Below are 11,776 nucleotides of genomic sequence, written 5' to 3'. Positions count from 1 at the left end.
AGCCGTTCGACAAAGCAGTGCACGTAGAAAATAAACGGCAAATTGAATAGAACCAACGCGCAACATAGTTCCCAACGAAGTTGTCCGGCGCATGCTTACTAAGTGTGGAGCACTTTCGGGGCCCGGCCTGGCGTATGCTGTCGTATGCTGTCATCGTATGCTGTCATGGCTTGGTGTAACGCAAGCAAAACCAAGCAGAGCATAGCCGCCTGCAGCATATATTGAGCGCGCGCTCGCGCCAAGGAGAAGTCTTCTTCCTCTTGTTCTTCGAGCGCCTTGATAATGATAAGTGCGGAGCACTTTGGGGTCCTGTGCTGTCGTATGCTGTTGTCGCTTGGCGTAACACAGGCAAAACCACGTATAAAGATAGAAAAAAAAGAGGAAGCAAGTGAGAAATAGAAAGAGAGAGAAAGAAAGGGAAAAAATTGAGGAAAAAATATAGAAAGACCAAGGAAGAGAAATAAACAGATAAAGAGAGAGGAAGAAATGAATAGAAATAAAGAGAAACAAATACAGAAAAAAACGGTAAAATAGAAAAAGAAAGAAAGAGAGGAGGAAGAAAGATAAAACCGAAGGGAAACAAAGAAGACTGCCCAGCTCCGCGCTTCCTTCAGGCTTGGCACCCCCTAGGCCCCTAGTGCGAAGCTGCGTTAATATTTTTTTTGTTTACCAATTCTGCCGTTCCGTGCAGTGATAAGGGTGCCGGCTGGCCGGCTGGCGGTTGCGTGATGATGTTAAACAAACTCTGCAGCTGAGCATGTTCTAAATTATGAAAGCAGAACATCCTACAGGAAAGAAAAGGGGTCAAACTGCCAACACGTGAGATGTGAAAATGGCAACTTTTTTTCGCCTAAAGCTGCTTCGATAGAATCGAGCGCAGAGCCACCGAGCAAGCGGTTGGCGCTCCCTAACTTTGCGGTGTATGAGTGGGTATACAACACATTTATAGAGTCAGTCAGGAAAATTAGACCTCGAGCCACCTTTTGAATTGCCATGACAACGTCAACAGAACCCGTGAGGTATACGTTGGACTCTCGCACTGACATAATAGAGGGGTGTCGGACCCCCCCCCCCCCCCCACACACACACACACACACACACACAAGGAAATTCTGGCTTTGCCATTGATTTGAAGACGCGCAACCAGCGGTCGCTCACTACAGGAGCTGTAAGAAGCGAGTGAGTACAATGACAGAGAACGCTCAGCACTGATTTGACTGTTCGTCTTGACCATATACGATACAGCCAGCGCAGGAGATCCGCTCTCACGTGAACTCAAGACCAAACATTTCCCTTTGCTGGGTTAATTATAGACATCCCGCTTCATTCGTTTTTTCGCACAACTTTTATTACATGGCGCCTCAAAATTTTTATGCAAACAAAGCGCGGAACCGTCCGAGGCTTTGCGCGGCGTTATGTCTGGTCCTCCGCGTATAGATATATGGCGCGCACATTGCGACGGAGTAGCATGGACGCCTACGCTCATTGCCCTCTGGCACGCACAGGTGCGCCGCTTGGTATGTCGCGACTCGCAAGCAGTGCTCGCAAGTGCCGCTAGCGCTGTTGTCGCTACATCGTGCTGTGGTCGGCGAGCCGATGCGGCTGTTCGCGTCGTGAGTCACACCGAGACGGAACCGCACGAGCGTGAAAGAACAAAGTGGGGCCATCTAGCAATTGCGCCACGAGTCTGCGGCACGCTTGCCGATGCGGTTTCGCGCCTGCGTGGGCGGTATCTCGTTCTGCCCAGAGAGGGCGCACAGGCGTGCGGAAAAGCGCCGCTCGCTGCGTTGAGAAGCCACGGTGGATATAGAAGTGATAAAAAACAAAACTAAAAACTAGGAGTGTCCCAGAGCGCTCGGAAACGCGCGCGCGCTCTGAAAAAAACAAAACGCGGGGAGTTTCTCCGGAGAGCACGCAAGGGAACCAGTCGCCGGCCGGCGCGCAGCTTTCTGGGAGCGAGCGACCATCTCGAGAGTCTAAAATCGCACTTGGCAGAACCTCGAACGGACACCGATTATTGGGCAGCAGCGATAAGCTACTTCGCCTAACATCCGCACAACGCTGCTAGTCCCCCAGCATTTCATTGTACAGCCAGGTCGGCTTCTTTTTAACGCTTTTCAGTCAAGATGTCGCACACCGTGATGGTGACGAGAATGACGACCACGAGCAGCTCGCCGATGGTGATCAACACGGGATACGCCTGCAATATCCAGGGGGCCCTCAAGGTCCTCGAAACGGTGAGTGCTGGCGGCCTTTGAAGCGTCTGATTGAATAATTTCAATGTGTACTTGAATGCTGAACGAAATTGAAACACATTTGGGCTAAACGTCGCTGTAGTGAGTTGCTCATATACTGAATGAAGAAAATTTATTTCGCTCAATCCGTGGTACCGCGTTAGTTATCAACACATATATATGACAGCGAAAGTTAAGAGGAGAGCCAGTGGGTAAACTTTAAGCTATATGAAACCCGAAACCAATCGCGCAGGAAGAACAGGGGTCACGTGTCGGGGCGTGGCTGTGAGAGATCTGCTGCCTGTCAAAACAAGACTGCATGATGACGCTGATAGGGATCGTGCTTTGGCCAGGATTCTGGGTATCAGCGACGCAGTGAGCCCATTGTGGCAAATTAGATCGTCGTGAGTTGTGGGCGCGTCATGGGTGGCATAGGAAAGGTCAAGTGAAGCGTCAGACGCAACGGAGCAGCGGCCGCTCGTCTGCTTCCATTTTTAGCAGACGAAAAGTGGAGCGCGCCACGGGCGCGCGCGCACACTCTTTCGGACAGATGCCATTGATTCGCGATGCTCCCGGGTCCCAAACAAGCATCGCCCCCATCCCACAGGCTTGTGCGAAAGTAGTGGCCCGCGCGCCGGTGGCGTTCGCGTTCAATTTCGGGTTTACACGAGGAGCTTCGCTATTCAGTTTGCATTATAAACGCAACTCTTGCATCGTTATTGCACCTCGCGCTTGTTTTGCACAAACGTGCAGTCCCAAGCGCGCTGTCGCTTGAGTTCAGTTTTGCTGCAGTCGTTTGACGGCTTTCATTGTGACAGAAATGAACGGGTTCGCAGCGGGAGCCGCAGTCATGCATTTGCGTTTGTTGTTTTAACCGTGACTCATCACTGTTCTTGTTTTGCCTTAATTGTGATCACACCGGGACAAAGGCTACCTTTTACGGAAAAATAATAGTACTGTTGCTCTAGCAGCAAACCTGGCCAGTACAAGCAAAATGTGTAGGATATCTGTTGTTTTTGCAGGCGCGCTCTTACAGTGATATCCTTGCGGTGACTCATTTCGCGGCGCGCTCGCCGGCTCGTGCTTTATGGCATTCCTAGTGTGATAGGCGCGTCACGCCAGTATTTTGGAAAGCATGCCAGCGCATAGGGAAAGGGGAAAAAAAACCTCTCTTATTTTTACGATACTGAAAGACTGGCGCAAGGAAGCAGTTGTACACTGGCTCAAACAGCTGGTTCCTTTGTGTTTGCTTTTTTTAACTCCCGTGTTTGGGAATTTGTCCCGCAACTGGGACTTCTATTCGACGAGCATGCATGGAATTCATGATTACAAGTGAGCTGTAGAGCTCTAATCGTGATTGATGGAAGAAACGCAACATTGGGTATGGTGCCTCGTTATACACTATGTTTTTACTATGAGCTTTTATAATCTGTGCCGATGCAAAAATGCATAATTTACCAAATAAAGAGACTCACTGTAAATGCTCTTTGGATAGATGTATAGCTACTGGCGCATGCTCGTGGCATTGGTGGTGGGCGTGTCACGTTTTGCAATAGTTTTATCGGTGTAGGCTTCTTTCCGTGGCGGTTTCCCTCTGCGGAGTTACGTCATTTCCTTTTCGAGCGGGGGCGGACACCCTCCCTTGGTAGGTGTCGAGCACAGACGGAGAAGATTAAAGAGCGGCGTTTCTGGTCGCTGACCATTCAAATGGATGAATATGCCCATGCCTACGAACTCGTTTGTTCTGTTCATTTCTCTGTCATTCTCTCTCTTTCCCATGAAAGAAGGAGATATGAAGGGGAAACGAGCAACACAGGATACGTTAAGTGAATTCGCTCTGTGCACAATAGACGCGTAAGACAAGGTATGCGTAAGCGTCTTTGGATATGTGGTAAACAATAAAACAGACCCTTTGGGGGGAGTGTGATCTTTTAATTTGGTGATGCGCGCGCGATCGAGGGCACACCAGGAAAAAAATAAAGGGGTAAAAAATAGGAAGCCATTGAGAGGTATTTAATAATTAACACTAAACACTTTCTCAATACTTATCATGATTTCGAGGATGGGGGGAGGGGGGGGTTGAAGTTAGATGTATAATTATTACTGGCACATATCTGTACAATGTCTGACCGGTTCACCCGCGTTTATCCTATAGCTCAAGGTAACGCCATCGGAGGTGACAAATTTTGAGGGAATTCCGTGACATTTTTATTGCACTAGTGAAGAAGTAAGAATGAAACATTCGATCTCTAATGAGGCCAACCGTTTGCGTCAAGTGATAGGAGACCGATAACAAAGATGGCCGGAACATGGCGATGACACGATGTCCACACTTATGTATATGCCGATGACATCGCATTTTTTTCATCAGCAGGTGATATTTACGAACTGTTCCAAATATTGCAGTCATACTTGTCAGCACTAGAAAGCTGGCTTGATAGTATACATCTACATTTGAATGTCAGTAAATGCGCCGTGCTAACATTTCCATTAAAAGACCCTATCCACATGTCACTTTCCTATCATCTCGAGCCTATTCCACAAGTAGAGAAAGTAAAATATCTCGGTGTCATATATGACCGATCTATGACGTGGAAGGCGCATATTGAAAACATCGCAACAAAGGGTGTTCGAGCAGTCGGACTATTAAGGAAGATCAGTCATTGCCGATTAGGTATGAGGAGACATACACTTATATCAATATACTGCATGTATGTTCGTCCAGTGCTTGAATTCGGGTGCATCTTATACGCTGGGGCTGCTGCTTACAAGCTTCATCCTCTTGTAGTTCTCGAGAGACAAGCTTTGAGATTATGCCTAGGTCTTCCTAAATTTGTTGCAATAAAGGTCCTGTATATGGAAGCTAGACTCCCCTCACTTGCTACCCGGTTTAAATTGTTAGCAGTACAGGCATTTCTAAGGCTGTATGAATCCTCCGTTAGACGTTCCGAAACAGTTTTTATTGCACGTCCTGACTTGTATTTTGGATTATATTGGCCGCGATTTAATAAGCCCCAAATTTTAGTTATAGAAAGCCTTCTTGACAAAATAAACGTTCAAATTAATGATCTGTGTATAATCAGTAATAGTAACAACTCTATTAAAATACAGTTTGATGACATTTTTCCAAAAAATGCAAAACTAATGTCATACCGATTATTGCACGATATATTAAGTGATTACCTGGAGCATATGCCAATTAAGACAGTGATAGCGACGGATGCTTCCCAAAATGAAGAAAAATGTGGAATTGGAATTTTCTCTCCTACTCTAGACTGGTCGTTTTCACTTCGCCTTCCAGATTTTGTGCCCATCTTTGTAGCAGAATTTTTAGCCATCAGTCTAGCCTTACGTAAATTAGAAGCATCAATAAGCTCCGCAATAATTTTGACGGACTCACTATCAGTATGTTCCTCCCTCACGGCAAACGAGGACTCGTATGTTTTGGATGCGTTCAAATCATTAGTTCCACTGCACATAAAGTTCATCAAATTAGTGTGGGTTCCTGGGCATAAGGGCATATTTATGAATGAAATGGCAGACGCGCTAGCCAGGTCATCATTGAATGGCCCGGTAATTCAGGTATTGCCCGCATCCAAATTCATTACAGGTGCTAGATTTAGGAGGAAAATGATGTTAGAAGAATTTTCCGCACCGTCATTAACGACCATATTAGAATTCCAGCATTTAAATCATCAGTGGAATAGTAAAGTATGTCAATCACGAGCAATAGAAGTCGCAATCACAAGACTACGTTGTCAAACTCCCTATCTAAATTTTTATCTACACAGAGCTGGTCTGGCAGCATCGCCTAATTGTCCTTTTTGCGGAATACATGAGACAACGAAGCACTTTCTCATTTCCTGCAAGAGGTACTCTACCTTGCGCAAAAATACCTTAGGTGTTGTTTTCCGTCTGCTTAGATTAGAATTAAATGAACAAAATGTGCTGTCTTTCGGGGCTTTTTCTCTGGGCCACAGTGACGGGAAGATTGCTGATGCATTGCAGGAGTTTCTTAAAGGTTCAAAAAGATTTAGATTGTAAAATTTACCTTTCCAAAATATTATTTCTATTTTTCCCCAAAATTATCGGTTTTATTGATTCAATTCTATTCTATATTATTATTAGTAGTATAATTTTAACTCTAATTCATTTATACTTCTTTCGTATTAATTAAACAAAGTTTGAACTTCAATTTCAATTTTTCCTTTAAAAACTAACCGGTTCTTGGCCAATCCCCCAGTGTGGGTATGAGCCACAGCTTCCAGGCTCTACTCTACTCTACTCTACATGCATGTGTCATGCCCTTTGTGTGGATATAGCAGTGCCGGGAAGGACGGCGCCAGACGATCACTTTATCGGTCCGTGGCAAGTACAAGAGGCACCGATTCAGTTGATTGGCACTTTATCAAAAGCTGTCGTTTAACGTGACAAAAAAAAAAAAACCCTTACATGTATACTTAAGTTGGGTTCAGCAAATACTTCAAGCACCTTCCTTGAAAAAATCGCAGCAAAAAATTTATTAGTTTTCCGGCGTTGCATTATTCGTGAGGTGCATGGTGGACGTGATCAATTTTGCAATAATCGCGAGCCAAGTTTTCTTAATTACCTACTTATTAATGCTTTCATTTGCGCTGCAATTGCAGAGTTGAAGTCGTGTGAGTTTTATTACCTGCGAGGGACGCCGTATATTGGGTGACTCCGGTTTAATTCTGGCCATTCAAGCGGTTCTAAATGCGCTAGTGCTCGCGCGAGTGCTCTCGCATTTCGCCTCTCTTTAGATGCGGCCGCTATCGTCGGTATTGTACCTGGGACCTGGAGCTGAGCAGCGCAGCGCGATAGCTACTACACGCACTGCTTTGGGTTACAACAGAACCGCGGGTTTCCCCTACATTCCAAACACTGACACCAATAGTTAGTGCAGCACTAGGAGGAGTGCCATTTGCGGAAAGCGTTAGCAGCGGCGCGCAAACAACTCGCGCTTAACTGTCGGGCGGCATTCCGCCATTGTATGGCTGGCCCGTTTGACACAAGGGCACGTTGGTCCGGTTACGGCGCAAGGACGCGAAACAAAGGGGCTCTGGTGCGGTATTTTGGATCGTCAGAGGGAGCCCGTGATGACGAGCTTACGTGGTTTAACGATAATAGGGTTTTCATGTTTTAGCAGTAATAGAGCAATATCTTATGGGGAGTCTAAGTTCTTGATGTGCTGCTCAAGAAAATACGCGCACAAGAAATAACGGGGAAGACCATGAGCGCTGACTTTTAACAGCGCCAACTTTTTAAATGCGAAGCATTTCTTAGCGAACTTCTGCGACTTTGAGCGTATCTATCTATCTATCTATCTATCTATCTATCTATCTATCTATCTATCTATCTATCTATCTATCTATCTATCTATCTATCTATCTATCTATCTATCTATCTATCTATCTATCTATCTATCTATCTATCTATCTATCTATCTATCTATCTATCTATCTATCTATCTATCTATCTATCTAGCCGCCTACGACTTTGTGCTCTCCTCGTCGCTTGGTTAATCTAGTGTACACCAAAATTGGTATGGCGTAACATGACTGTATGAAGAACATAAATGACAAGTCGTAACATGAAAATCATGACACGCATGTCATGTACAGCATGAGTTACGTGCCACGCTCATGGTACGCTGGCGGCCGTTTCGCTAGCTTGATCTACCCCGAAATTGGTATCTTGCGACGGGACTGTGTGACGAACATAACATACGAGTTAACATGAAAATCATGACACGCATGTCATGTACAGCATGACTTACGTGCCACGCTCATGGTGCGCTGGCGGCCGTTTCGCTAGCTTTATATACAGCAAAATTGGTATCTTGCGACGTGACTGTGTAACGAACATAAATAACACGAGTTAACACAAAAATCATGACACACATGTCATGTACAGCTTGACTTACGTGCCACGCTCATGGTGCGCTGGCGGCCGTTTCGCTAGCTTGATATACACGGAAATTGGTATCTTGCGAGCTGACTGTGTGACGAACATAAATAACACTAGTTAACATGAAAATCATGACGCGCATGTCATGTACAGCATGACTTACGTGCGACGCTCATGGGGCGCTGGTGGCCGTTTCGCTAGCTTGATATACACGGAAATTGGTATCTTGCGACCTGACTGTGTGACGAACATAAATAACACTAGTTAACATGAAAATCATGACGCGCATGTCATGTACAGCATGACTTACGTGCCACGCTCATGGTGCGCTGGTGGCCGTTTCGCTAGCTTTATATACACCAAAATTGGTATCTTGCGACGTGACTGTGTAACGAACATAAATAACACGAGTTAACATGAAAATCATGACACACATGTCATGTACAGCATGACTTACGTGCGACGCTCATGGGGCGCTGGTGGCCGTTTCGCTAGCTTGATATACACGGAAATTGGTATCTTGCGACCTGACTGTGTGACGAACATAAATAACACTAGTTAACATGAAAATCATGACGCGCATGTCATGTACAGCATGACTTGCGTGCGACGCTCATGGGGCGCTGGTGGCCGTTTCGCTAGCTTGATATACACGGAAATTGGTATCTTGCGACCTGACTGTGTGACGAACATAAATAACACTAGTTAACATGAAAATCATGACGCGCATGTCATGTACAGCATGACTTACGTGCCACGCTCATGGGGCGCTGGCGGCCGTTTCGCTAGCTTTATATACACCAAAATTGGTATCTTGCGACGTGACTGTGTAACGAGCATAAATAACACGAGTTAACATGAAAATCATGACACACATGTCTTGTACAGCATGACTTACGTGCGACGCTCATGGGGCGCTGGTGGCCGTTTCGCTAGCTTGATATACACGGAAATTGGTATCTTGCGACCTGACTGTGTGACGAACATAACACTAGTTAACATGAAAATCATGACGCGCATGTCATGTACAGCATGACTTACGTGCCACGCTCATGGGGCGCTGGCGGCCGTTTCGCTAGCTTGATCTACCACGAAATTGGTATCTTGCGACGGGACTGTGTGACGAACATAAATAGAATACGAGTTAACATGAAAATCATGACACGCATGTCATGTACAGCATGACTTACGTGCGCTCATGGTGCGCTGGTGGCCGTTTCGCTAGCTTGATATACACGGAAATTGGTATCTTGCGACCTGACTGTGTTACGAACATAAATAACACTAGTTAACATGAAAATCATGACGCGCATGTCATGTACAGCGTGACTTACGTGCCACGCTCATGCGGCGCTGGCGGCCGTTTCGCTAGCTTGATCTACCCCGAAGTTGCTATTGCGCGACGTTACTGTGTGACGAACATAAATAATAGGAGTTAACATGAAATGCATGACACGCATTTTCCTCAGTGACATACAAGACGATGTATGCAGCTCTTTGCTGGCTGCTTCGCATTACATCGATTCCCACAATGCGTGGGATCTGCCGGCTTCTTTTTTTTTCGTTCTACGTCACAAGTGCTTGTACTTCCTGAGGCTTACGAGTTCTCGTCTTATATACACTATTTTTTGTGTCCACCATAGTTCAATAAATTTATGCGATTTGTTAGTCTAATGTAATTCCTAAATTGTGATAAACGCCGAGAAACATTTAACACTGTCCATATTTATATTTTTTTCCTCTATGCCTTCTAGGAAGGTTTTGCCCTTAAAATCTGGCGATGCATGCAGTTTCGGCACACTAAACTTCCAAACCGGCATTGATAATAAAAAACGTTTGGGAACATCAAGGCTTTAGGTTCCTGTTATTTTCGTTTTCAGTTTGTACCAGAGCTTGAAAATGACGTCTCGACATTTCGACTTTCTTTCTTTCTTTCTTTCTTTCTTTCTTTCTTTCTTTCTTTCTTTCTTTCCTTCTTTCTTTCTTTCTTTCTTTCTTTCTTTCTTTCTTGCAAGTCGGCATAACCAAATAATTAAGTTACGAACGCAGTCCCAGAAGTATACCATTCCCAAAGTCTGGTAAACATAGCTGCCGCGCCGTGGGAGCAGATGCGTCAGCTGTCGAACTGCGGGGTCAAGCTCCTTATTCTACGGTGCAGTGTTCGTTGCAGGCAGGCGACGAGCCGTCGCCGGGGGAACACGGCCGGACCGCTCTTTTCTTGCGGCTCGATCGATACAAGGCAGGGACAGCGCGATGCATGTTCGTTGTGAAAAAGCGATCGACGACGCCGTCTCGGAGGAAGCTTTTCTGTGCGGGACCTCCCGCCCGCGTTCTCTGCCCGCTTGCGCTTTCTCCACGTGTCGTAAATGCACCCCGAATATGTCATTTTTCGGAGGGACGCCGAGCGTCGATTGATTGGCAGGCCTGCATTTCGCATTTCGTCTTCTGGCTGCTCTAATTCTATACTTCTGCAGCTACATTATTATTGCCTTTTCAAGCGGCGGCGAGCTTGTTTTTGTGGCCTTTTGCGTGTTTTCTTCGTGCAGTTATTGGGGATAGATTATGATATGATACATATAAATGATAGAGGTATGATAGACTAAATGATCTGTCCATCGATTGGGTTGTGCGCGTTTCATCTTGCGCTGCTGTATGTGAAGCGCAGCCACTCGCTAGTCTGGGTCACTATGCGTAGGCACCGGCGCCGAGAATAATGCGGGCCATAGAGGAGGCGTTTTCTCGGGAGCAAGCGAGAGAAAGTTGCTCGGAGAAAAGAAAGCAACGTGCCTCGTGCGGAGCCATTTCGCGAGACGGTCGATTGGTAGAGCATCTGAGCGAGGTAAGACAGGCGACGGGCAATCGTTGCGTTACGTAGGGCACAGCGGAACTATGACGAAAGCACAGCCTCTTCCCTCTGCGCATACAAAGTTCGAGGATAAAAAGCGCGTGTGGGATTGGAAATCGCGGTTTAGCGCGGATGCACGCTCCAGAGAGCAGCCGCCCGCGCATCCCACGCGTGGCCTATACCGCCGCCAACCGGGTTGTGCGCGCGTGGGTGCATCCGAGAGTCCTGAGCGCGTCTTGGGCGCGGCTCCAGCTAAAGTCGGTCTTGGGGTGACCGCCTGTTCACTGTCGCTAACCCAGCACGTACTGTTGTTATTCAGGGCTGTGCGTTTCCGTTCTTTTTTGTGCGTGTCTGTTGCTGTGGGAAACTTTAGTGTGCGACTGCCATTCGCAGTGAATAGTAATAATACAAAAAGGGGGGGGGGGGCTGCACAATGGGCTGGGTGTGTCGTAATTTACGATGCGTGACAGAAAAAAATAAATAAAAATAAGTAAAAATGATAAAAGAAGGGAACGGAGCGATGATATTCAGTGAATCGTGATGTTTCGCAAGTCTTTCATGCTTCGAACCGGATTTTTAAAATTTAGTCTACACGAAGAGAGGAAGGATACGAGTCACCGGACTTCGTCAGGCGAATTGACTTGATTGGTTAAAACTGAATGAAAATGCGCCTACTGGTAAAATTTTAACCACTCTGGATTTATAAAAGGCAATGGTGTTTTAAGACACGCAATATATATAAATAATTAAGAATATAACCACCGTAAGT

The 11,776-nt window shown here is 46.1% G+C and overlaps 1 protein-coding gene across 1 annotated transcript in view; it reads left to right on the top strand.

Annotated features, from left to right (window-relative positions):
* The first annotated feature begins 1,872 nt into the window (after nt 1-1,872).
* LOC119405348 (uncharacterized) overlaps nt 1,873-11,776 on the top strand; it is a 42,744-nt gene continuing 32,840 nt past the window's right edge. The window contains exon 1 of the mRNA XM_037672187.2: nt 1,873-2,237. Coding sequence (XP_037528115.1) covers nt 2,127-2,237 — 111 coding nt within the window. The 5' untranslated portion in view covers nt 1,873-2,126. The remainder of the gene's footprint in view (nt 2,238-11,776) is intronic.

Source organism: Rhipicephalus sanguineus, chromosome 1 (assembly GCF_013339695.2).
Source record: "Rhipicephalus sanguineus isolate Rsan-2018 chromosome 1, BIME_Rsan_1.4, whole genome shotgun sequence".
In the NCBI taxonomy this organism is placed as follows: domain Eukaryota; kingdom Metazoa; phylum Arthropoda; class Arachnida; order Ixodida; family Ixodidae; genus Rhipicephalus; species Rhipicephalus sanguineus.
This window is presented reverse-complemented; position numbering and strand designations above follow the sequence as displayed.